The sequence below is a fragment of the Fulmarus glacialis genome, unplaced genomic scaffold (assembly GCF_000690835.1).
Source record: "Fulmarus glacialis isolate BGI_N327 unplaced genomic scaffold, ASM69083v1 scaffold4302, whole genome shotgun sequence".
Classification (NCBI taxonomy): Eukaryota; Metazoa; Chordata; class Aves; order Procellariiformes; family Procellariidae; genus Fulmarus; species Fulmarus glacialis.
The window spans coordinates 45,109-72,713 of record NW_009195880.1 but is presented as its reverse complement, the minus strand read 5'-3'; the positions used below and the strand labels follow the sequence as shown (position 1 = coordinate 72,713).

Sequence of the window (27,605 nt, the reverse complement as noted above, 5' to 3'; positions counted from 1 at the left end):
CAAACTCCACACCTGAATTCCTAAAACAGTAACCCATAAGCATCCTCAGCAGGCTTTCATTTTCCATTACTTTTTACAAGATCAGAACCCCTGTCAATGACTCCTAATTCTAGGGGAAACACAAAGCAGTGGGGTAGTCATGCAGTGGAAAAGGGAGTTAAGCCAACAATTGAGTCCACCACTATAACGGAATAGTAACATAGCAGAGTTTTCACTATTAAAATGGCATGGATAAATCAAAAAGAGGATTCAACATTGATTAGAAAGTTCATCAGTACTTAGACATTATCTAAAATTACATCTACTGCATGATCCCTCTGTCTTTCACAAAATAAAATTAAATCAATACCTGGAGATACTGTCACGAGAAGCTGCTGAATCTAAACTATCCATTCTTTCAGATGCTTGCAAACCAGAAGCTTGACCGGGATTTTTATCAATTGAGTCCAGTCCTGACTCCTTAGAAAGTTTCATCATGTGGTTCTGGTAATACATATGGATGCTCTCCCGCGTTGGAACATTTCCCTGTGGAAGAGAGTAGAGGTAGAGGTACATGGCAGGGGGGAGGTGTATTATTTGAGGAACTGGTTTCTTCTGTCATTTGCAAGGAACAGATAAAGGACTGTGCAAACAGTTTCCTAGTAAATAATAACCTCCCACTAGCAGTTTCTTTTCAGAATGCAAGTCAAATTCTGACTTAAATTCCCATGGCACAAAGTGTTGTTTTTTCAAGCAAAACTGGAGCAACGCAAGCGGTTTCAGGCTATACATAGCCAACAAAACTCTGCTGGGTGGACTGCAGATCATTCAGCATGAAAATGAGTTATGGGCTGGGACCATGACTCAACCTGTACTCCAGCAACTTTTGAGATACCTCTTTTAGATAGCTTCACTGGCTCTAAGAACAATCACACAACAATTATTAATGGTCAATAGCAGTTTTTTTAAACGACAAAAAAAAGAAACTGGTCATGTACAAACTGATCTAGATTTTCATTTGTGTCCCAAAATAAGAATTTATTCATGAAGTATGGATACACTTGGAAAACCATGAAAAATACACTGAAGACCTTTACTCTTTCTCTGTGACTTCAAGATCAAGCAAGTTCATGAAAGGATGGTTTTATTAACTGTCAGCCCAGATCTGGGCACAGAATCAAGTCTTTCTGGCTGTGATATTGCAATCAGAATCCTAAAGGTGTGTCGTAAGAATACAACTGAGAATTTTATAGCTTGTTCTTAGGCAGAAACACATCCAACTCATTCCACTAGCAGTTGCATTGACTTCAGAAGATACACTGAGAGAGAAGACTGCTATTCCTGAACAGTCATTTTTCTGACTTACAGTGAAGCCTTATGCAAGGACTTTTTCCAGCTAAAATAGTAAAAGTACTCTAAAATATTGCCCGTATTCCCTTTACTAATATTATTAGTTACTAGTATTTCAACTCCGGCCCTCTACACCATCCCAAATCTAAAATTTTCAAAATCTGAAGTTTTGTCAAAAAAAAAAATCTTAAGAACAAAATCTGAAACTCAGGTTTTTAATTAGGCTTGTTTGTATACAAGCTGTGTTGCTTCTGCAGTAACAAATGTTTGTGCCACTATGACATCCTGCCTCTGAAATTACGGCACATGCTACATTCTAGCTTGACTGCAGGCCTGGGATAAAGGACAAGAGCTGTGACAGCAAGAGTGCCCCACAACTGTTGGAGGACTCAATTTCAGGTTCTTCTGTAGCTGGAAGAGAGACCAAAGAAACTTCATACATCAGGTTAACTGTCCCCGACTCCACACCTGACAAAGAAACATGTCACCATGATGGTTGCAGCGAGAGCCTCCTTTCTTGGGCAGCAATGACAGGCATGGCGTTGCTACAGAGACTTGGGGATGCTATGGAGGAACTGATGATTCTGATGTTTATGGGTACCAATATTTCACAGAAGAGGAGAGAAAGTTCCTAGGAAAAACCCTGAAGTTTAAAGCTATTGACTGGGGGGAAATTCTTTGAAGGGCCCCTAGTACCAGAAGATTTAGGATTGAAGCAGGATATACCAGCCCATACAGGACGTATGGGCTCTGTTGTAATCAAAATAGCATCAGGCTGCTGGCAACATGAAATGGAAATAAATAAATAAATAAATCTATTGGGAACAAAGGATCAGAAAAACTCAATAAAATTGAGGTGAGAAGTAGCAAAGAATGATTAAAATAAGGTCCCAAATAAGTAATGGCCATAAAAAGGCAGTTAGCCTGGCTTCTGCGTAAATGTTAAAACTCTAAAAACTCAGGGGCGGTGAGAAAGAGTCATGTGATTTTCGGTGAGGATGCTAAAATAGCAGGGACTTCTGAGACTTGGGGCAAAAAGGAGTATCACTACAATGCTGTACTATCACAGTATGAATTTTATAGGAAGGACGGAATGGAAGATAGCTTGAGAAAGAGGTGGTATGGGTCAAAAAGCATAAAGGCTAACAAATTAACTAAATTCACTGTGCCAGGATTATCACAGAGTCTCTGTGGGTGGACTTGAACCAATTAATATTGAAAAAGTACAGTATGAAGGCTTCGTTTTTGACCATCAAACCAGGAGTGCACTAGTGCCTGTTAAATATTAAGGAAGATTACAGAAGGTGCCATCAGAATAATAATGTACAATAATTCAAGTTAATTTTCAAATGTACTCATGTAGAATAGTAAACCTCATGAAAGACCCTGTGCGCACACACACACACAAGTCACCAGAATGGAAAAGACCAGGAGGAAGACGCAAGAAGACATCCTTCAAGAAGTAGAAAGTCATGAGGAAAAACAAACAAGAATGAACTTTGTAGAGCTAAATGTAAAACTTCAGCAAATTAGACCAAAAGAGATGCTGAGGAATAACTTGCTAACATAAAAAGAAATCCGATAACAAAAACATTTTCAAGAATATCGTAAGAATCAGCTGCCAGAAAGCCAGGGTATCAACAGGTGATCAAGGCATAAAGAGGTGTAAAGGGGTTATGGCAACAGGACAAGAAAAGACTGAATTTTTTACATCTCTCTTTGCTGCAGAAAAAGTCACTGACATTCCCAGTGGAATAACTTGAATCCCATGGAATGACTGGAGTAATTATTTTATAAAAGACAAGTCTGAGAACAAAACAATAAACTGAGCACTGGGTGGAAGGTGCTCACCCAAGAGATCTGCAGGAACCAACAGATGAAATAGTGCCAGGGGAAGAGAAGGTAAAACGCCAATCCTTAAACATGGCTTCAGGAGTGATCCTCAGTGATCCTTGTAAGAAATTAAGTGATCATGAAATAAAGCAGACTATTTCTCTTGTACTTATCCTCCATTAAAAGACTGGAGACAAAGGGCACAAACAAATGTTTTTTCTTTACAAAGGAAGAAGGTAATTGACTGGTTCCCCCAAGGAGTTTTACTGTCCAGCATATTCAGAAATAATCTGTGTAAGCAGGAAAATAGTGATGTGCTAAAGTTTGCAGATGAAAAACAATTACCTGGGATATTCAAGTGTAAAGTTGACCGAAGTACTACTGAAGAACTTGATAAAACTTAGTGACTTTGTAAAAAATGGCAAGAAATGCAATGGGAAAAATAACCTAAACTGTATATACATAATGACAGGCTTTATGTCAGCTTATGTTAGCCTTAAAGGTCTTGGACTTAAGAGTGTATAGTCCCCTGAAAATAGGCAGCATTCACTAAAAATCAAAGGAGCTTGACTGTTAGATCTTACTAGGAAAGCAAAAGAGAACACATCATACTGCTGTATAAACCTGTGGTTCACCCACATCTTGAAAACAGTGTGTAGTTCTGGTCATCCAGTCTTAATAAGGCCATATTAAATCTGGAAATAGTATGAAGAAGGACAATAAAGATGATCAGAGGCACTGGGTGGGTTCCATGTGAAGAGAGGCTAAAAAGAAAGGGACTTCTTAATTTGGAAGAGAATGACTGAGGAGAAGACTCCATGCAGATTTATACAATCAGGAATAGTAGAGGAAAATGGAATACATCTCCGATCTACAGGAGACCCCCAAACAATCAGGAAGCAGGTTTAAAATGAACAAGGGGAAGTACTTTTAAACACACCACATGGAATGACACTACAGAACTCCGTATTGTAGGATCTTCTGGAAGTGAAGATTAAAAATAGATTAAAAACGGACTAGCCAAACTCCAAGAATATAGACTCCTTGGTACTATTAAACATAACGATCCAGGTGCAATTTCTGATTTAGGGTGCCCTAAACCATCCATTGCCACAAGCTGGGACATATTCCAAAGAAGGATTTACTCTGAATACGCCACGTTTCTTTTGCTCTGTTCTGGTGGGTTTTTTTATTTATTTGCTATTTGCTATTATTATTATTATCTGCTTACTGTTGGACACCTTGGGGAAAATAACAGTAGCTAAACACTAATGCTGAAGCAGCCCTCTCTTTGTGCTCAGTGCCTCCTGGCCAGACTGGGTACAGATTCCCTCTGACCAGGAAAGCCTACCTCTTGAACCTCCTGGGGTTGTGGGCAGCCTGCTTATTGTGCCGGCAGACGTCGACAGTGGCCGGGCAGTACGGGGCTTTATTAAGGTCAAGAGTACTAATGTGTTGTTGACCTTTTTGACCTATTCATCTCTGAGACAGTCTGCAGCTTTTAACAAAAACTGGAAAGAACTAAAAATGAGGCTTCTATGCCGTTTCCAGAAATAGTTGGGTAGCTAGCAACATATGTAAAAAAACCTGTAGTCAAAACGAGAGCTTTATCCAACTTAAGCGTATCACCTACTTGCATTTTGAAGTTCCAAATACATTTCTAGTTACACTGTCAAATTAATCTTTGATAATAATGGGTTTTACTAATACATAATTAGTTTGTAGAGGGCCACATATCTACATTGCAAGCGAAGAAAATTATGCCTGTATGTTGTCAATCATTTCCAAGGCAAGTTGGTCTACAATCAGACTGAAATATGCAGACTGAGGTAGTTTTTTAGCTGTTTAAAATGCCATGCCTTCTCCTCTCTACTTGAATCTATGCTGTCCCCTCAAAACCACACTTTATCACAGGAGAATTTCAGCCAGATCCTTATATCAACCTCTCAAAGAATTATTTTTCCATAATTTGTTTTGTGTCCAGATAATAAATCACATACATTATTATTTATATATTTATAAAACAGCAAGCAGACCTATTTTTAAAATGCACGTATAAGTGAAGTTTTTATAATTTTTCTCCTTAACACAGTGATCTGAAAATACAACCTTTCATTTTTCACTGAGCTGGAAATGGCATTAGCAGACAAAAAAGACCAAAGGTGTTACCTTCTTAATCTCCCTGGTCAGCATACAGCGCTCGATTCTTAGCACAGTGGAGATATCGATGTGTTCTCTTGAGATGGAATTAAGCCAAGCTGTAAAACTGTCTAGTGTTGCCAGGAAAAGGACCCAAGTGAACTTCAAGATATTAAATATCCTCTTGATGATGTTATCTAAGGGAGAAAAAAGCAACAGAGAGTTAATGAATGCAAATATCTTTCACTGTATTTCTGCTTGGAGTTAGATTCACTTTTCCTTTATCGTCTAATAATAATAACCCAGGCTGCAAGACTCTGTCATAGTAAGGAATCTCTGAAGACTGCTGGAGGCCTTTTGGCTGTCTGGGCCATTTTCCTGCCTGTATGTCTAGGCTTATCATCTGGGATCCCTTTTCCACCCCGTAACTCCCTGGTGCTGCAATCGCTAGTCATATAAACAGTCCCTGATTGCAGAGAGACGCTGTATGCACAGGTCTGCAAAGCGAAACCCAAAGATTTGGGCATCTCCTGAGAGCTATTCAACATCTCCAGCTCCTGTGATCTCAACAGCCGCTCAGCTAGCGCGTTGAGGTGAGCCTCTTACCTGTCTATTCACTTGTGCGCGCTTATCTCTGGACAGAGTTTGCCTTTCGTGCTTGAACTTTGCTTAGCTGAGTTTGAAAGTCTAGCCTGCCTAAGCACTCTTTGAATCTCTCCCAGTTTTCCAACCACCTAAACACACCTCTGTTTCCAAAGCCTCTCTTTTTTAAATAGGCTGCACTGTCATCAGCGATCTCAGATCAACTAGCCCAACTAGCACAAATCATACAAATAATTTATAAAACATTACTCTTGCATTATTTTGCCAAAGCAGCACACTCTCCCATGAGTAAGGCTTATGGGTTTATACGAACAATAGTAGCTTTATTTTGCTCAACGCAGCTGTCTCAAGTTAATTTCTCATTTCAGTAGTTCCTTTAGCATTAGCAACTGCATTTCTCACCCAAAAAGCAGCACTTTCAGCTTATTTTTCTTCCACTCCCAAACATACACACCACACTACAGTTCTTACATAGTGTTGCACAAATGCTAAAAAATTTCCTTCCAACTAGCCAGTTCCAGAGCTAGTTGTCCCTGCTAGGTTGCAAATCTCAGAGCACTAGCTATAAAGATCAATTTTAGAGTAACCGACCCAAGAAATAATAGAAAACTGCCAATAATCTGCCATGCAGGGACAAAATGCCTGAAGTAGATACTAAGGAGCCAACCTATGCGCTAAAGCATGATGCATTTAACAACCTCACTTCTTAGCTGTATACCACACGATGGCAAGCAAAACTTTGTGGAGTGCACATTTGCTCCTTACAAAGAATGCAAAGGTGAAGTTATAATAAAGCAAAAGATTTCCTATGGAGCAACATGCACATGTCTCTGGGTGTGCAGGCAGGGTTGCATGCACATACGTGTGGAGAGAACCTAAGGAAAAAACCCATTAGTGGTACATTCCTGTAAAGTGGATGCTGAAATGGCAGTATGTACCATTTACCTGAGCAATGCCATGGAACTGGTCTGGTATCTCTGAACATAAGAGTATTTAGCCCCCTTCACTTGGTCATATAACTATTTCAATAATATTTTGCCCTTTTTTTCAGGCTTTTTCTATGTCATTTAGAATTGGAGATATTTTACGATTTATCCATTTAAATTTTATTCACTCATATTTCAATGTGCAGGTCTCAAAGCTAAGGAAATCTTGCCATTGGCAATTAAATGTAAGGCTGTTTCTACTTCAAGGAGCATTCATTTCCTTTGAATCGCAGATAATATTATGAATAGATTAAAAGAAAATGTAGCACTCATACACAAAATATACAACATATAAATGTTCTTTTTTAACCCACACTCTTCCTCCCTAATATATAATTTTTGCTACTGACTTCAGGAGAATTGCAGCACTCAGGTTAATATTACCTTCGTTATTGACCACCACTGGCATGCCATAGTCTCACCACAGTGCTTTGCCAAGCACTTCCAGTCTAATCTGAAAGGTAATTTTTCTCTCTGGGATGGAGGTGATTTAGTATACATTTTTAATGATGCTGTAGCTGTTCTGGCAGCTTTGCTGTTCTCCAAAACTTTTTTAAAATAATCTTTTGGGGATCGATTGCATCTAAACATCTTCAAAAAGGGAAACAAATATTTATTTTCTGCAGAGACTGTTATTCTAACTTAAAGGGTCAAAGGCAGAGAAGGCTTCTCTCTGCCTGAGGGTGTGAGACAGGATTTGATCTAAGGTTAATAATGATGCTAATGCTTCATTAAAAATTACTGTGTAATTTTTCCAACCACCTTCTTTAACAAATTTTACCTAGGAATGGTCAAAGTATTTCAATGAAAATATAAAGCACCTTAAATTGACTATTTCCAATACAAATTAATTATAAACTCCTTCTCTCTCCCTAACTCCTGTGTAGCACCAACAGTATTTCCCCAGGGATGCGTTTGAGTGTTTTAACACAGGAAACTGCATCGCCAGTAAGTAACAAATAGAAAAGCCCCCAAAACCCCACCAAAAAACCCCTATAGCAATGCAACTTGTTTATTTGAGACCACTACTCTTGTGAGAAAGAAATGACATCTCCCACATCCTTGGAACATCATCTACCCTGTGGCTCACTCAGGGATACAATCTTAACTGGAACTGTGGGAACCAATTTTAAATAGAGAAGAAAAATAGCTTTTGAAGACAAAGTCTCACTCAAGGTAAGCCATGATGAAGACTTACTTAAGAGGAGAGTCTGTTTTCTTCTTTTACTCCAGTTAGAAACAAAGAGCGAAGCTTAGATTTATGATCTATTACACTTCTTTGTAGGAAAACTTTCAATATGGGCAAGATCTTGCAAACTTCTGGCATTTCTTCTGTTGTGCAGAGCATCCTTAAGTCTGATTATGAATGAGAACAGGTAAGATTGGGAAAATCCCATTTTTTGAGAGGAGATTATTGCACCTTGCTGAATGGCTGAGTACCAGACAAAAGCATTATATTAACCTTGCTAAAACACACTGAAAAAACACAAGGTCTTTGTGCTAATAATAATAATTTCAGACTAATAATTCGAATTCAGAATAATAATTCAAAATCAATGGAGATTTTAACACAAAGGCTGTACGCAATCAGGACTGGAACCTAAGGTGTAAGTTGTTCTGTAAGTAAAAGATACAGCAAGTGATCAAGTCTGAGCCTGCCAATGTATTTACTAAAGTGTGTAGAGAATCAGTGCAGTAGCTAATAGTCCAGGAGTAGAAGTTCCTGTGCTCAGGACTTGTAAATCTGGCAATTGAAAACCTGAAAGTAGTTAGGAAGTTCTCACTGCACAGGTTAATGTGGATTTTGTGGCTTTTACGCAAGCCTAGGATCAGTGCAACGCTGTCTTTGTGATATACTGCTTACGCCACCAGTCACAACTGCATTGTAACAGCAGAGAAACCCTGCTTCTGCCTTCATACCTGGTCCATCAGATTTCTTCTTGACAGGTTCCTCTTCACTGTCTTCACAGTCCGCATCAGTACCACCTATTGAAAACAATTAGCGAAACAGTGAGCGTTACACCTATAGAAGTGCGGGTGTAAATGCCATTCAAGGTAGAAAATGCTACAGTTACTAAGCAGTAGTGACTGGTTCCTCACCTACCATTATAACGGAAAGCACATTTCCATTTCTAAAGGATTCAAGTGAGGGGACAACCCTCTCAGCGAAGGTGTTCATGGATGACCACCCCTCGCTTGTAATTTGCAGTGGCATTTTCTTGCTAGATAGGCTGCTGAGCAAGACCATCCGTTGGTGTAAACCCAGGCAACTTCTCAGTCACACCGCTTCTACCCTCAGCAGCCTCACCTTCCGCTGACTCACGCTTCAGCTCATTTCTTCTGCAAAGGGCAACCTGATCAGTGCTCTGATCTTCTCCTGCCGCTGACCCAGCAAACCCGAATGCATTAAGTGAGACCTTCAGGTTGAAATGAAGCAGCAGAGTTGGTCTGAAACTACCATGTGCTTTTATTTAGGCCTGTAGCAGAGGAGTGACGTAAAGTCGCAGGCAGAACTGAAGGACAGACAAATGACTCTCCTTCTATCTAATATCCAATAACTGCAGCTACAGCTTCAGCGGCAGCAGTCAAATTATAAAGCTCCCTCTTTTCGACGGGTGAAGATGCCAAATGGAGGAAAAGTCCAGCAGATTCAGCCCCCTCTTCCCCATCCATACTGACCAGAAAAGCTTCTGAATTTCTATTTTCTTTTCTTGTTTAAACAGGGAGCAAAAGATGAAGAGATATGAACTACTTACAAACTGAATTTTTTCAGGGGCATGAATGATTTTACAGTGCCAGTAAAACCCTATTAACATTTGTATGTTTTCCTTTTGCTACCTGCTGAATTCTCTGTGAATTTAGGGGTTCATGGATATTTGGGTTCCTCAGTGAGTACAGCATGGAAAGTGAAAAACATTTCTTGATATTCTTCCCCTTGTATCAACTCAAGCTTACTTAGGGAACAATATAGGAAATGTGGCAAAAAGAAATAATATGTGGCTATTTAACTGAATTTTTCTTACAGCTCCACTTGAACTACAGCTCTTCAGGAACTTCATCATGAAATAGTTCTTCAACACAAAACATAAGTCTCTCACATGCAAAACTTTCCCTGGGAATACACATGAATTTATCATCAAAATGAGAGACTTTGAGCAACTCTAGAAAATCCTGGAGAGTAAGATAAACCTTTTTATGAGGTGAGGGAGTGAAAGGGAAATGTCCTTGCTCTGCCTGATTCTGGCCAAACGCCTGGCATTTACACTCCCATATTCTGCAGAAATGCTGTTAACTACCAGGTTATTGGCTTTATAAAGTTACGCCTTTACAGGGTTATGGCTTTCTCTTGCAAGTACTCTACTTCCACAAATGCTTTCATATAGCTGATGTTCTGTGCAATGTGTTGAGTCTTCCTATTTGGCAAAAGTTCTGGGCGTGTGTCTTGCAGCTCCAGGGAAAACACATATATCCCCTCTTCTCCTTTATCTCCCCCAATGCGCATTGTGTAGAATGAAAGGACGTAGATATGGCCGGCCTTGTCATGGGCTGGGGCAGGGAGAGACAGCCAGCCAAAGGCAAACTCATTTTTCCAGTTCCTAGCCAGAACTGAGAGTGCTTGCCCTCTAAAACTCAGCTGCCTTTTGCTACCAGGAACAACAGGCAGTCTTGTTAACACTACGTGTTTTAAAAATATGGAAGGCTACCTACCATCCCCAGATCCTTTCCGCCTTCGCTTCTCCTCTTTCCCGAAACTTTTCTTCTCTTTGCGCCTCTGCCGTAGTGCTGTTTTAGGGTCAGTAATCCAGGCCTGATAAACAAACTGGAAGGAACAAACTCATTTATTTCAAGGTTATTCATGTTTTGAGAGTAAACCATAGACTAAGCCATAAGCAGGACTACATAGTTTGAGTAAACACATTCAGATCTGCAGGGGTAAGGAAATATTTTGAATCCCAAATCAAACATCTCCCCTGCAGATCTGCTGAGTTTTCATGTGCTATTTTTGCGAGCATAAAACCAAATGTGAAAACACTTGTGGGTGAACCAAGTTTCATTAGAACCCACAAAAATTCATGCTCTGAACTTTGGGAATTAATACCCTGTTCTGCATATGGGCTACTTCACCTGAATCTCTCCATTTAATTCTGTATTTCTACTTTATCATTTTACAGGCAAGATGCAGAGTAATGGAAACTTTAAGAGAAAGTGCTGCAATCAACTAACTAAAGCATCAGATGTAACAAAAGATGTATTGATATTTCAGTACAGGTATTTGTGCTTGTAATTTTTCATACTTTAGGTATTTTTTTCCCCTCCGCAGATCCCAGTGGAACATTTACAGATTTGCTACTTATACACAGTACCAAACCCGGCAGTCAGGAATTCCTCAAATTTCATCCTGATTTTGCCAGTGGCTCCCTTTGCTGCTTCGGATAAGTCACTTATGAATCCTTCTGCTACTGTTTTTCCAGTTGTAAAATGAAGACAGTAATACTTACCTGTATATCAAGGGGATTTTATGGGGCCACAGCACTCACTTAGATCAACAGTCTGTTGACCTGTATGACTACATGAAGCATGGAATTGGCCCAAAATATTTATAAATGCTATAGCAGTGGAAAAAAAAAAGCCAACTAAAAAAATGTTACCCAAAAGTAACTTTTTGAATAGTTCTGCTCAAACTGTGAAGAAAGGTTACAAAAAAAAAAGCAGTAACACTCATACTTTTTTTCCCTGTACGACCTAAAATGTGAATAACAGAATCTAAAGCAATTGTATCTTCTCCACAACTCTTTAGGACAAAAGATGTTCTTTTGTTCCTTTTATGATTTTCATTGAAAAATGGTAATCACCTTCAATTGGCACTGCATTGACTTCCATTTCTAAGCAACACAGGCTGGCAACAGAGACAGGGCAGGGAAGCACACAGATGCAGGCATGAGGGTGAAAACAAACCACAGTAACAAAACAGCTCTATTAATTCACAAGACAAACATGCAGACAATGACAACACCACACATGTATCTCAGTGAAGCTGGAACTGCCCCTCATAGGACAGAATGGTAAAATTTCTATTTAGTTTATTTATATTTTTAAAATTTGCATACACAAATTGCTTTGGAACATTAAAAGCAATTTTTTAAAACTGTCAAGCTGACTTTAAATGAATTTAAAAGGGAAAAATACTTTGTTCTGTTTTGTGAATGTATACAACCATGGAGAGGAAATTACTGTTGATAAGAAGGTCCTCTTCCAAGTCTCTCAAGGCCTGTACATGTAATTTTATATGTCTGGTTTTTCAAAACAAGCACCACATGAGAAAATGCGTGGGATCAGAAGCATTGGTTTCTCTTTGCTTTGTAATAGGTGTTTTCTAATGAAGGTGATCTGGGGGAATGGTGATACTTGAGTGAATTAATATTGTATTACTAACTGAAAGTCAGGACTGTCCACATCTGCTACTGAAGCTGAGAAACCGTATGCTAGCCACAGTCATAGTGTGAATAAAGAAATTAGAGGTAAAAGGCAGACTTGGAAGAGGGTAGAAGATTAGAATGAAGAAAGGGCCTTTGATTAATAAATTTAATGTAGCTACTTATACTAAGCAGTGGATATTTTAAGAGCTGACTGGGTGCATACATATGTATTACTTTAGATTTTTACCACTGGACAAACTTTAAATGCAGTATCTTTTAGGCTTTGGAGCTGGTATGCTCAATCTGTAACACTCACTCCTTACAAATACGTTACATATATGGAGTGTAAAACGATACACAGTGCTCAAAGGTAGGAAATGCTAAATGTATTCAAAGAGGACAAGAAAGAAGATGCAGAAATCTTTTTTATGATGATGAAGGCCAGAAAAGTAGAGAGCTAAAAAGGGGTTTGGAGCAGAATATGTGCTTTACAAACCTTCTACCAGCTTTCTGAGATCAATTACCACAGTGTCCATAAGATACATGCAACTTGATGTGACCATCTTGTATACCAGTATCAGAAGAAAATGAGAATTTGGGTCTGCATTTTCTCTCTGGGGTTGCACTTTAAAAAAGATAGACCACTTTTCTTGTGGCTTGACCGCTCCAAAAGTATGAAATGTATTGCATTTACTAGTATGAAATGTATCACATTTACTAAGAATGAAGCTTCGGCTATCTTTTTTTTTTTAATCATTCATATAAGAGGAAAAATGCAGACGAGGACAGAGGTATACATTACATCAGGAACTATGGGATGGGTCACATACTGACCACTCGCAAAATGTCAAGTACCTTTGCTGCTTTGATTAAATACTGAAGAATAGTTTTGGGTAGTTTAATGATAGACTTTGGCAAGGCTAAAATGGCTGAAGCAAATTTCCCAATAGCTCTCTATAAAGAAGGACAAAGCAAGAGCAATTAGTAGAAACCAAGAAAATATTAATAAAAAGTATCTACTGAATGATTGTATTATTAAGAACGAATTTACATTCATAGACTCCAATATGAAAAAAGGTCATTTGTGATGTTCACAATAAAATTTCAATAAGATGATTCTTAACTGCCTGCATTCTCTAACAAACAAAATCTCCAAGTTAACCCTTGAAGTGACTATTGCTCATAATTTACACTAAAAGAAAAATCAACAATTAAAAAATAATTCTTTAGCAGGCTCTACAACAAACAAGTTCACTTTGCTAGTATTTTTATTAAGACCATGTGCATGGTGATGGAAGGCGAATAAGGTACAATGATCAAATGATGAACAAGATTTTCATAAAGAAAAAAAAAATTCTGTTCTATACGACTCTCCTCCTACATAAAGCCATCCAACATGTTCATGTTGCACATATTGCAGAACTGGCCACCTATACAGAACGTCTGACCAGAATTTTGAAATAAAGACCAGATTCTCCATCCTTAGAGTAATAATTTCAGGACCGAGCTTTAAAAAATAAGACCAAATGAACAAAAAAACGAAAACCCAGAGTAAATGAAAGAATCTTATTAGCTTCTGACCTCAAGTTTAGAACTCTTTAAAATCTCAGTGCTTGGCACCAGCACATCTGAACAAAATGTTGTCACCGATTTTTTAAAAAATCAGCAGAAACAAGAATGCAAACTTTCCTCTATACCTGCATGAAAACCAGAAAGAAAAATGACCTAGAAATTCATGAGCCATTTTTATGGTCCAAGGTGAGTTAAATGCAAAATATACAAAAAATTAGTGTAAATAGTAGAAAATAAAACTTACTTATCACATTATTTTTCATCCAGATTTGTTTTGCCTTTTTTAAGGTCAGGAAAAAATCTTTACATGTCATTACCATGCAGGCAGTTTAACAAATGTAATCAGTTGGTAATGTAATGTAAGTATATAAACTAAAAGCACATTGTATCAATGAATTAAATAAAATATTTCTTCTTGTAATTCACTAATGTCGTCTGGGAAGCTTTGTTTAAAAGCTATTGGCATAAGGAATAGAAGAGCATGGAGGCAGTTTCTTGCTCTTGCTTGGGCTGGGCTTTCAGTAATGCACCAATTCTCCAGTGACGTGAGCTTGCATACGGATGGTAATACTCATCTGCAAAAATCTATGCATTTGCCTAAGCTTTTAAAGTTACACTCCTGAAAAAATTCTGTGGTATTTCTGAAAATTCTTCAACAAGTAAAACTTCAGTCTTACGAAGATTAAAGCAATCCTATATGCATGAGTATTTCACTAACTTCTTCACCCAAGTTCTTCATTTAAGCCAGTGGATTCAATACCTGGTACTAACATCAAACACTCTCTGTGTAGGAACGCAGTTAGGAAACTTCAGCTATCTTTTTAACATTACAATATCCTCTTACTTCAACACAGTCTGTCACTTAAAATGCAAACATATTAATTAACGTTATCCTGAAAAAGAAAGGAGAGAAAGTGATGTGCTCTCCTTTTGTAATTTTAAATGATAAGCTCTTTATAACCCAAGGATATATTTCTCTGGTCCACTAGGATCAATAATAAAAATTTTTTTTTTTTTTTTAAGTATGTATTCTTTTCCATGAAAAGTCGCTTATTTTTGGGATCATTTTTTCATGAAATGATAACATCTACTCAAAACCAGCAAACCACTGAAGCATTGTACAGCAGTGCCAGAGGCAAGTCAGCTTCCTCACTTGTCTTTACTGCAACGCAGAAAAAATAAAGCTCTGATTCCTAACCTTTGTTTTTGAATTTTTGTTTTCCTCAGGCATAAGTGAATGAAGATATGATTTCACTATAGTTCCTACAGGAATTTGGCAATGCCTAAAACAGGCAAACTTGCATTTTAAATTGGCAAGAAATTTCATTTCCAGTACTTTTCAGGTCTACTTTAGATGCACTGGCTGCTTTAACGTATGTGCCTGTGTTATGAGAAGTCTACATTTTTTTCCAGATGTCAACTAGAAAGCAAATTACCGTAAAATACCTGAAATGCAGATTTTTTTCGAGGCTCTTCCTCTTCTTTTTTCTCCTCTTCCTCTTCCTCTTCACTATCCGTCTCAAACAAATAATAATTTCCACTTCTGACCACTAAGTGAAACAAAATATTTTCTTATTTTTCTGAAAAGTTCTATTCTCAACTGTCCCAAGACCTATGAACAGCCAGCCAGTCATTTAAAAAATCATAACCAGGAGAGGTAAAAACGGAGAAGAAGCAAGAGATAAAAAGGTCTCAGGCAATTTATTTGATGTTAGCCTGCAATATTTTGGGCATGAATGAGAACTACACAAGAACTAAGGAAAACATCGCCATGAGAAGAAAATGTAAAGAAAAAGCTTGAAGTATATCAAGTTACTAGATTACATTTTTTAGAAAAAAATGGCAGTTAAGTCTAAATTAATTGGGAACTGATGATTATTTGAGGGAGTAAAAAAAGCCCAGCAGGTAAGTAAATGAATTTACATGAACAGAACCACTGGACAAAAAATACAGAACTTCTCTTTAAAATGCTGAGGCATCCTTTAAACTATGGAATGGGATGGTATTAGTTAATGCTTTCTTCAAACATTTAAGCTTTGATGAGGTAATGGAAAACCTTGGTTTGTTTAAAACAAATCACTTGGATTCTATTAACGTGATCACAAATGAGTTTCAATTTTTTGCCCATGGATTCAGAGAGATTCTGAAACCTTGATACAGTGAAGATGCACAGTGAATAAGCTAGGCCTTATATCCTTGAACAGAAGCAATGTTTTTATTTCTCAGATGGTAACAGGCCTACATGAACGAACAAGGGAAACAAAAGAAATGAAAAATAAGGTAATGAGCAAGAGGAAAATCAAAATCACAGCATTACATTCAGCAGTGAAAACTGGTAAATAATTTCCACATTTAAGCTGAAATATTTAAAGGAACAGTTATTTAGATGAAATGTCACACAATCTGGATATATGGAGCAATACATATTTATATTGAAAATTATATTTAACCCTCATTATAGTTTTCTGGAAAAGTAACAATTGCTTTAATTCAATCATACCTTGAATTCTACACAGATCCTCTGTGCACAGATGACCACGCGTAACTACCATAGAAACCTCAGGGTAAGCACACTGTGAAATTTGCCAGAACTTCAGCTCCTAAAACTCCCTCACAGAGGGAATTTTGTGCCTCATGTGCCTAGTTATGACTTTTAACATCAATGAACACCCTGCAGAGGGACAGAGAGTCCACTTCAGCAGTTCTAATTGCTGAACTCAGGTGAAAAGAAAGTTTGGAAATTTCTTGGATCAAGCAAATTAATTATTTGGTACAGGGCCTTCTAAGAATACCCATTTAAAATGCATTAAAGAGATGAACATATTTTAAGTGCCAGTAGTCTGCAGTTCTCTTTCACAAAAAAATTATCCACAGACAATTGTCCACACAGAAAATCAGCAGGATAAGGTCTGATATCTAGGGGAAACCTCTACTGCAGTGCAGTTCCTTAAAGGCTCAGAGCAGCACCCAGTCAGACCTGGAACGCCTGACCTGGCAGAAAACAAATCTACAGTGATCTCCCTCCAAAATTTTTAGGTTAAAGTGTATGTATCTGAGGGTACACTATAATGTAGCAGTTATGTCTCTTTTGCAGCTAAAGAGGGAGGTATGATTGAAAAGCAATAATGCATTCTTGCACACATCAAAATGGAATAAGAAGTGCGTTAGTCACCTACACGGATTACTAAAGAGACCAAATTTTACTAGTAAGATAATTCATGGCCAGACTGGACTTGGGGGCCCCCTCTCCTACTACAAAATATGACCTTCTCCTACTGAGAAAAGGGACTTGCAGGCTTTCCCTGTGGAATAAGATGGAGGAGCCATCATCTGCTTGTGCTCAGAGAGAAAGAGGTCCCCAGGACAGCTGTGAGCACCATCTTTTGCACTCCATCAGACACAACTCTGTGCCCCAGGAGAAGCTGAGGACCTCGAAGCATGTTCCTGCTGATCTTTGTGGGGCTCCATATGTAATCCACAAGTGCAGGAGGAACCATACCTCCCTGCAAAGGTGAGCATGAGTGAGCGTCAATGAGGAAATCCTCATTGATGTTTCCCATCTGTTCTACTCACACCCAAATTCATGACTGTGTTTTAATTCCTATGATATACAAAATGAGGTATCTTTCCGTAGAATAAAATTATAACAAGCGGTATAAAAATAACAATAAAAATCTAAATTAAGCATCAGAATTGGTATAAAACTTCCAGCTTTAGCAGCCTCAATATATACATATATACAGCCACAGCCACAAACCCATTTATGGAGAGGAACAGCCACATGCAGCAGAATGCTGCAGAGTTACAGCACAGTGTTTCAAAAAGAATAGATGGGGAACATCAGTTATTTCCACTTTGTATGCCTGTGAACACATACTATAAGTGCCATGGTTCAGCGAGTGTGGACGCAAGCCACGTGGCAGGCAACCACGGCTTGCAGGATCAGAGTCTGTGATGCTTCCCACAAGGTTTTGCATTATTGCAGTAAATCATTTCAAGAATGCTCACTGTTTAAATACCAAAACACAAGTTGCCACCTAAGAACATTAAATAATGAGGGTGAAATAAATAAAAGCCAAAGTCGGTATCTCTCTTTGAGCAGTTCTTCTTCTTACAAAACCAGTGGTGAATAAACAAGAGACCGTATCCCATTCCTTCAAAATCACCGTAGCTTGAAATTCTACAGTAAAAACTCACAAATTATAGTTTTGATCTGTTTTGTCATTGTTGTTCTTAATGAAACTATAGAGCAAGAAGTTTATTTTCATAAGACTTTTGAAAAGGGATAGGTCTCTCTAAAGTGGCAATGTGCCCTTTAGAAAAATAAAAATAGAGGCACAGTTTACTTGTGACTTGATAGAAAGAAGCATACAACATTCTGTTAAACGCTGTTGGCAAATATACATGCTGGAGCTATAAACAAATACACATAGGTAAATGAAGCAGTATGTAGATGTGTAAAAGTGTTACTTGAAGTAACTCTTTTGAACTAAATGACCAGGCGCAATATAGACATTCATATTTAACTCTGACCAGTGCTATACACTTGAATATTTTTTAAATCTTCAGAGGTTATTAAACAGTTCATGTCTGATTTCCTTCAACAAAGATCCAATAGGAGGATATCTGATTTGAAATTGCAGTCTGCTCAGTTTTCTTGTTTTACCCAATCCATAACATAGGGAAGAACTCTATCGTATGCCTGGACTGGGCTACAAACAAATTAAAATATCACAATACTACAATGATACGAGTGATACAGGCTAATAATTTCTTGTGCGCAAGGCTGAACATATTTTTGCTCTCAGATAAATACAAAAAAATGGAAATAACAAAACAACCGGCATCAACAGTTCATTAAAGTGTGATTAGAGATATTCAGCTGAGCTCTACACAGCCTAGTCCTGGGAATAGTCTTGCTGCCTTACTGCGGTACTCAGATTTCTACAGCTGACAGTAGAATGACTGATGAACCATTAAAAAAGATGTATGATGTGTGTATATGAAAAAGAAATTCTGACTTATCTTAGAATGCATTGGCAAACCTTCACCTTCACATTTTTAAATACATTGTGCTTTGCAGTAGGGGGGCAGTTGAGACTTCTGAGGCCAAAATAGATTCTTTTTGGCACATGTTTATCTGATTTGATATTTTTCTAAGAATGCCCAAAGTATCATGAGCTAGCTATGCTTCCAACACACAGAAATTCAAAATATGGTTAAACTTGCTCCTTGAAGATTTGGAAGTAGAAATCATTTTTTAAAAAAAACAAGCCTTCTATCAAGTCACAATCATAAAATCAGGCATAAAACAAACAGGTTATGGGAATGCCTTCATTCTGGTCAAGGATATAAGGGTTAAATCCACATATTTGTAAGATGATTGAGAAAACCTACTGGAAGCATGATCAACCCAAGGCCGCCACCACAGCTTTTTTTTGCCCTTGGCTTTCTCTTTGTCTGCTTCTCCTAAAATAAAATATGTCCAAATATTAATTTTACAAAATGAGAAACATGTTTCTTACACTGATTAATAATTTTTAATTTCTCTCAAAAGAGCTAAAATTTCATGAGCACATCAGATGTCAGATCTTCTGAATACATTCAATATTAAAACCATTCAGAAGCATGACCACTAAGCAGAAATATTCTGGTTTATGCAGCAGTTAAAACAGCATTCTACCCTAAAACAGCTAAGAAGTTCAGGTTTGTGTTTTAAAACATACAGTCACAGTTGACTGTAATTTCAAGAAGAAAATATTTTCCCTCCTCTCAAATCCCCTTACATTTCAGGCTCCAAAACTTTTAAATCCAGTAAGTGCTAGAAATGTGGCACTAGGTAGGTATCATTTTATCTGTTCCCATGTTTTAAACAACATTTAAAAGTATACAAACATTTCAGTGACTGAAAAAACCTCACAGCATCCAGAAAATGTTGCCGGAAAAATGTGGATGCTACCTATTTGTAACACTGTGGTTTATAGATAACGACTTTGTTCAAAACAAACCTCTACTCCTGTTCAGCTCTTTGCCAACAGCCTGAAGTTAACCAAAACTAACCTCAAAGCAAACCATTTTCCCTAAACATGCTTGCAGTACAAAACCCCAGATTTTTTTGGGTGAATCAAGCTCTAAACTGATACTCAGCTAACAACCTTGTTACATGTTAACAGTTTTGAAGAACAATTTATCACTCATTCAGCTATCTATTAGGTCCTTAGCACTCAACTGCAATTATGGTACAACAATAGCTAATGGTACCTTCGTCATCTTCTTCAGAAACCTTCCGAATCTCCGGCCCCTCTGAGGACTCCTGGGTCATGCTTAGCATCCTCTCTTTACCCTTTTTGTATTTTTGCTGCCTGGCTTTGATGCGATCCATTCTAGCAAAAGAATGAATCTTATTAGATTCACGCCTTCACCCTTTTTGACCCACCCTGAAAAACAAGTGTTAAACACATCCATACACACACACACACTCTCTCCAACATTTCTAAATGAAATATCCACACTACATTGTCATTAACCCTGCCCTTAAACATCCTTATGTTTAACTCCTTAGTTAAATGGCTCTGAAGGGGCTGGCTGGAAGGGTCAAGCCTAGACGTTCGCTCACCGGTCAGTGAGAGCTGGGTTGCCTGCTATCACATGACTGTTTTGCCTACTCCTCCTCAACTATCTTATTATCATTTAAAAATTAAAGAATTGCTGTCAGGAGCTACAACACAGCAAATGAAGCTCTGAGGAAAAAGGACTCTGCCTAATGCAGTGGTTTTCCTGAAACTTGCCACCGAACCAGGGATGTGACTGTTCCTGCACTATTTGTGCTACATCTTCATCCCTTAAGCTCTCATTTGTTCCACATATCTGGAAATACGGAAGACTTAGACTTGTTCAGTTTTGTCCACATGTAGGCAAGCCTTCAATTCTCCTTCCTGCAATCCCGTAAAGTTAGCACAATCTGGTCTTTTAAGACTTCTACGTTTTCACAGTTTGAAAAACATCAGTAAAAAAAAGAATTGAAATCAACAGGAATAAGTTCTTTCAATACAACTGGATTAGAAGCAAATGATTCACTAATTTCAGTGATCAAAATGCACTTAAATACTTTTATTAATCTGTCCATTTATTAGGGAAGAACCACCCACTAGAGAGGGAAAAACTCTTTCATCTCGGCTAGTTGCTATTATTCCCTATCATTCATTTGCTGCTGAAGTTACACTATGTCAGTCAGGAAAACTAGGTTGTTCAAAACTTCTGGCCATGCTGATGGTTCTCCTCACCCTAACCAGCCTAAACTGTATGAAGTATTGATGCACGTTATTGAATGAAATAAACCAAGCATCCTCTATTGTTGAAGTTGGACATCCTGCAAATATAAACTAACAATTTTTAGAGAAAGATAGATTAGCTTTGGCGTTATTGCAAGCAGTATAATTTCCTTGATCTTAAACTCTGCAGAATTAACAGAAAAGAATGATGTTCAGGACAGGCACGTCCTGTCAATTGGGATAAGATGGATTCAAGCGCAGGGCAATGCCAGCAACAGCCCAATACATCATCTGGTGGGAAACCCCAGGGATGCACGTAGGGACCACCATCCCTGCAGCCTTCTGATGCTTCTGCAGTTACCCAGGTGTGGGAGAAGCTGTCAGGAGTGAGCTTTGACATCTGGTTAGGAAGCAGTTATGGCTTTTCATGCATGGTGGTGGAGGAGCTTTGAAAGCTTTTTGCAGTTATAAAAGAAGCATGCTGGCTGCACCCAACAGAAAGCAGACTGGCTTATTGGCTGTATAAAGAGAAAGGATCTCCAGGCCAGTTAAGCTGAATGCAAGTATCTTCAGTGAAGGTGAACATATATATTTTGCACTCAAACACTAGAGGAGGAACCACAAATGAAACAGAAGCAACAGGCATCCAGAAAATTTTACCAGGAACAGAACAGAACCACAGAACAAAATCCTAATAATGGTAAAGTCAATGAGAAATATTGTCAACTGTTGCAGCAGGGCCAGGATGTTACACAGCTTCCTTAGCCCATAGTGATTTCAGGCTATTTAGGTGGTTCTTAACTACAGCTTCCCTAACTAGGCCCCTTGCTGTCCCAATTTCTGGGTTTTTTAACCCAGTTCCTGTGCCTCAGTCTCCTATTTTCTAACCATCTAGTCTTGCACCTTCAAGTGAGACAGGGTTAATGTGGCACTTCTGATCAGCAATCTGCCTACCCTTTTCATGAGTTTCACAGGGGATTTGCATTTGACTGTCCTACTCTTCTGAGAGATGGGGAGAGACAAATTGAGAGAACAGCAGGGTAATTAGTGGAAGGAAAGAAAGAGGAAAAAAGACAGATTTTTTCCCCATATTTCATCTGCATTGCATGCATTCATACTACACAAAATAAGATAACCCAAAACTACAACTGAGCTGGACCTCTAACAGAGAAAAAATATAGCACAGATACAGATCACCTCTTGAAGAGAAGACTATATGGTCATGTTGCTATGATACTCAGGTGTGGAAGAGTTAAAACCTGATCTTCTTAACCTGTCATCATTAGATTTCTAAGGTTTAGAAGAACCTTCAGAATAAGCAGGAGGGTTCACACCTTCTCTCTTCATTTATAGGAAACATCTGCTTACATTACGATTTCAGGATCACTGAGGAGCAGATAAGTCAGTACATTCCACTCTGATTCTTTATGTTAACCTCACAACCTTTGGTCCTGGAAATGTAATTCTGTGTTTAAATGAACTGCAGTTCATTAAAGGATTCTGCAGTTTGTTGTCTTTTTGGAAAGGATGACTCTAGAACTACATAATATTGGAATACCTAAGATCTCTGAATGCCCAGAGAGCAATTTTTGTAATTGTAAAATCATACTTCAAAAGCTAATCAGCCTTTCTATAAAAGAAGGTGCTAGATAAATACCAACAGTGAAATACATGCGTATGTATGTATATATATATAAATATAAAAATACATTAAATACATACTGTCTTTTCAGTTGATCCATTGATTTTTTTTCCTCTTCAATTCTTGCCTTTACAGCCTTGACAATTGTAGCCTGGAAAAGCTCAGCACCCCTATAGCACAAACGCAGGCAGAAGAAAGGAAAAAAAGGAGAGGAAACATTAAATGTTTCTAATTTTCCCTTATCCCAGAGAAATCTGTGTTCCCTCCATACACAACCTCATCTGCACAAAACAAAACTAATCCAAGGCCTGAAAGAAGTAATCAATTACTCCAGAATACTAATCTGTTTACAGTCAATCACTTCAAGATCTGGGGCCAAATGTTGTGATCCCTACTCAGCCTATAAGTTCCTCTAGCAGCTGTTCAAGGAATTCAGTTTCCAGTCCTCAAAAATACAGAACACAGGTGGGTTCAAGGCCAAGTTAGGACTTCTTGCACACCTCCAGGATTTGGTCTTTATAGTCATTTCAGTGTTATAATCACCTTGTCCCTCTGCCTCAGCCCTCTGGAAGTTGTGAGCAAAGTCCAGCTTTATCCAGGGCCACGATGAGCATAGTTTCAGCTTCACTTTTACCCTCTGAACACTACAGTGCTTTCAATATGATGACAGAAATCCTTGAGCAAGTTTCTCGTGTGCCAAAAGAATATGGCTTCTAACTCCATTTCATTAGAAATGTAATCGACTCATCAAGATCACATATCTTAGCCATTCTTCATTATTCACCCATCAGCTCTTGAAGACTCTCAAAGAGCCTCAAAGTCTCTCTTGAAGTAGCATAGATTTAAAGCCTTTCTTTTGTCAGGAATTCAGTAAGAACTGCTATAGTTTCAGAAGTCTACTTCTAATTAATTTTTCAACCATGTTTTCTGTGAGATTAATGATTCTTCCATGTAATATGCAGGATAACCACAACTACATTTTTTCAAAGGAATACAATCAAGACTGGCAATCATTATTGTCCCAAAGTATGGTAAAATACAACAAAGAAGGACATGTTCTTCTTAGCAACTTGATCACTCTTAAATTCTTATGGACTATTGGAAACTGTCACTGGATCCTCATCACTATTGTTTGAATCACAATTTAATCTTATTTAGGTGAGGAATTTGTATTTCACAATATTAACTTTAACTAGAAGACAGACTCAGACCATGCTGTCTGAATCCAAACCTGACCTTCTCCATTGTCCATGTAAATTCAAAGCTTGGATTTTAGCAAGGCAAGCAACTAGCTAAAAAAATTAATTATATCACTATATTTGTATTATCCTCCTTCCTGTAATATCTCAGCACTTCCTGGTCATTAACACATGTATCTTTAAAAAGCCTCTACCACAGGCCAGTATGTCTCGACTTCTGCTGCTGGAGAACTCAAGCTTGGGTAGGTTCAGTAACTTGCTAAAAGACACAAAGCTGGAAGTAGGAACCAAACATGCTTCTTTCAATGCAGCCCAGTGCCATTTACATGAGCCTGCTCTTTCCTTCTGGATGCAAACTTTCCAATTTAGGAGGCATTTTGATACTCATGATTTTGCTTTGTGCTATTTTCACTGTGAACACAGCATACAAAAACGCTACAAAAAGGTGGTATCCAGCAATCTTGGGCATCAGCAGTGAAATTCACTCCAGAGCAGAAGTCTGAGCAAGGCAATATGGGATGGAAGTATAAATCTTTTGGTAGCCCTGTTTACAGTGGTGAATTTTGTTCAGTATGGGTAGCTAAACATGCTCCCTTTTAAAGTAATCCCTGGAGGGGGAAGAATAGGAAGCTAAAAAATACTTCCTTTCAGGACACACAAGCCAAATTTTGCCCTCAAACACAGACAGAAATCAATGTCCATATGTTTTTTGGGGAAAAAAAAAATGCCACAAAACATTTAATCCAGTATTGACAAAAGTAATACCTTAGAAATCTTACTGAAATTAAAACCAGAATTTCATTCCTGATCTGCCTTCTCATTAAAAAACAGAAGAATTGTTGTGCTAGTGATAGCTATGAGTGGATGCTTGTGGGAAAGTATAAGTAACAGGCCCAAAGAGGGCGATACTTCCTTGCCACACCTAGTCCGTGTTCAGTGCTGTGACACTTCCTGAGTGTCTCCTGATGGTCTTCCCGAGCCAGATGTCATAACTTTCCTGAATTTTTCCTCATGTGACATTTTTGGAGTCGTGATTTCTAAGGCCCATTGTCTCAAACAGGCTCTGATAGCAGCGTGTTTTCTTTCCAAGGCTTAGTAACTCTGGCATTCACTCTCACACATATTGATGTTGAGAGAATGCTGCAACACACATCAACTTTCACAGCTTTTAATAAAGGCTATGAGAGCAGCAGATGGCGTTTGGCCTTAATTTCTGTCAGATTCTCAATTAATTTGTTTCTTCATGTGTGCTTTGTCAGAGTTGGGTTTGCAGTTACGAATTTAGCATGGATTGTTTAAACCAATGTTAAATACCAGGACTCTTTTGGTACTACCTATCATAAACAAATAAGTACTGTAGCCATGACAGACTTGAGCTGTTTCATTTAATTTTATAAAACTTCATGTTACCTTGATGCTAGGATTTGAGAAGCTTTTATATCTGCAACCACATGCAGGAAGTAGTAACTCATGAAGACTCTTCTTTGCAGCAGCAGGAAAGCAAAACATATACTGTCCCAGATGATTCCTGCTTCTCCACTGGGCAGTTTACAATCTAGATTGTTGGTTGCTGGAAAAAGACACCATCAGCATAAGGACTGTTGTATTAAGTATTCTTTTATAATGTTTAATCAATTAAATAATCTTAGCCTTTAAAATTATTTGAATTGACGTCCTTTAATTAGATTTTTCTTAAGAAAACTGACATGCATTTCCATTTGAAGTACACCATATTTTCTTTTACAGCAAACTGGAACGCTTCCAACAATGTGATACCGCATGAAAATTGAGAATTCACCAAAAGTGAACCATTTGCAAACAAATTCACCCTATCCTAATAAGTACTTGAAAACAAAGATGGAAAAAAAGTATTTTTTGTTAGCCTGAAATATTTGATTTCAGTATTTTCTAAAATGGCAAGTTTCAATTTTTTTTTCATTTCAAAGTGACTTTTTGTCTCATTTTTCTATTAAGAACACTATCAACGTGAGAAAGAAGTGTTTTATTTTTGTCAAAGTAATTTTTTGACTGCCACCACCTAATATTTTTATTTTTCCTCTCCGCAACTCAGTTCAATGTTTCTTTCCATTGCATAAGAGAAAAAATATTTGAAACCACAAAACTGCTTCCTTTGGGGTAGGAGGAGACAGGCAGAGAGGAAATCCCATTCCTCCTACCTCTAGATTTTGGCTTGGGCTATTTCTTTCTTTCTTTCTTTCTTTATTCTCTAAAAGACAGTTCTCTTGGGGATATTAAAAAATTAAAACTGGGTTTTGTGGAGCTAGACTATAAATTAAATGGCCTATGCTGTCCTATAGAAGGGAGTAGAAGGACTCAAGGGACAGACTCTGGCTCGAAGCTGGCTTTACAATCAAGCAAGCCAGTCTAATAGGTCTGGAGGGTCAAGCTCCAAGAGCTTCAAAGCCTGCTGTGCCCGTCCCCTGGGGAGTCAGAAACCTGTGTCTAAGTTTCTCTTGCTGCTCAAGAAGTTTTGGATAATACAAGAACTACTGGGCACCATTTATCTTGTGAATTTGTGTCTTCGTATTTCCTTTCTTTTCCCCTACTCCCCACTCATCTATTAGGATCAGACACGAAGACAGGAGTTCAGAACTTTGCTGCAGACTCACTAGGATGAAACAGTTCTTTAAATTCAGCAAAAAACACTGAAAAAAATCAGGTGTTTCAAACTGTCAATCCAGGGTGTCAGGACAAAGTGGAGCCAAACCAATAGCTCACTGAGAGGTGAAGTGTCTTGCTCTCCATACTTCATTCCTCCCTTCTCTCACCTCCATCCACATAAAGTATCCATTCTCTCCGTTATCACCACAAACATGAGAATAATTGTAAAAAAAATTGCGTAAACTACTATGCCTGCAAAAAATTACCACTTTTATGCTGGCTTAGCCTCTTGCCATTTCAGTGAGCTGAACTGGTTTACCCTTTGAGCAACTGAAGGTAAGGCCTGGCACACAGGGAGGAGTGGGAGTCTGCAGCTGGGAAAAGCTGCCCACTCCTTGCAGTGATGTTGAGCTGACATTTTAGCTCAAGTTGTACAGTGAAACCATACCCTCAAGTATCACATCACCTGCATATAGAGGGAAACTGTGTTAAGCACCGGTATCACCAAATTGTTTATTTACAGCAAACGCTGGTTGTGGGTATGTGTGCAGGGGTGTTGGTAGTTCTCTCCGTATATGTATCTCCTTTGGTTCTGTGAAATAGTTTCAATATTCTTTCTTGCTAGTCAATATAGGACCAAGCTGTATCAACTGAACTTGCAGGTATGATATTTTCACAAGGTAGTATGTCAGGAGGGGGCACAAATATGGTAGAAGATTTTGAAGATAGTTCTTTATTTATAGAAAATCATGAAGAAAAATGAGCTATACTTACGAATACGGTAGCCTTTAACTGTACAAGCCAGGCTAAATGCCTGAATCAACCAGCAACTATTCTTAATTAATGATTCAATGTAGCCACATGCTCCTATCTGGAAAGTAAAAGAACAGTTTCATATAACAGAACATAGCAGAAATAAAGATAAGGAAAGTATTGCACCTCTTTACATTACATGAGAATATTGTGACTGCCATTGGCTGTATTATACCTCA

At 38.2% G+C, this 27,605-nt stretch overlaps 1 protein-coding gene across 1 annotated transcript in view; it reads right to left on the bottom strand.

Moving 5' to 3' along the window:
• PIEZO2 (piezo-type mechanosensitive ion channel component 2) overlaps window positions 1-27,605 on the bottom strand; it is a gene marked incomplete at its 5' end in the record, with an annotated part of 99,503 nt that overhangs the window by 29,248 nt on the left and 42,650 nt on the right. Inside the window, 11 exons of the mRNA XM_009588243.1 lie at window positions 350-525; window positions 5,332-5,498; window positions 8,811-8,876; window positions 9,729-9,731; window positions 10,599-10,710; window positions 15,326-15,429; window positions 19,277-19,348; window positions 20,141-20,262; window positions 22,873-22,962; window positions 25,402-25,561; window positions 27,388-27,484. Coding sequence (XP_009586538.1) covers window positions 350-525; window positions 5,332-5,498; window positions 8,811-8,876; window positions 9,729-9,731; window positions 10,599-10,710; window positions 15,326-15,429; window positions 19,277-19,348; window positions 20,141-20,262; window positions 22,873-22,962; window positions 25,402-25,561; window positions 27,388-27,484 — 1,169 coding nt within the window. The remainder of the gene's footprint in view (window positions 1-349; window positions 526-5,331; window positions 5,499-8,810; window positions 8,877-9,728; window positions 9,732-10,598; window positions 10,711-15,325; window positions 15,430-19,276; window positions 19,349-20,140; window positions 20,263-22,872; window positions 22,963-25,401; window positions 25,562-27,387; window positions 27,485-27,605) is intronic.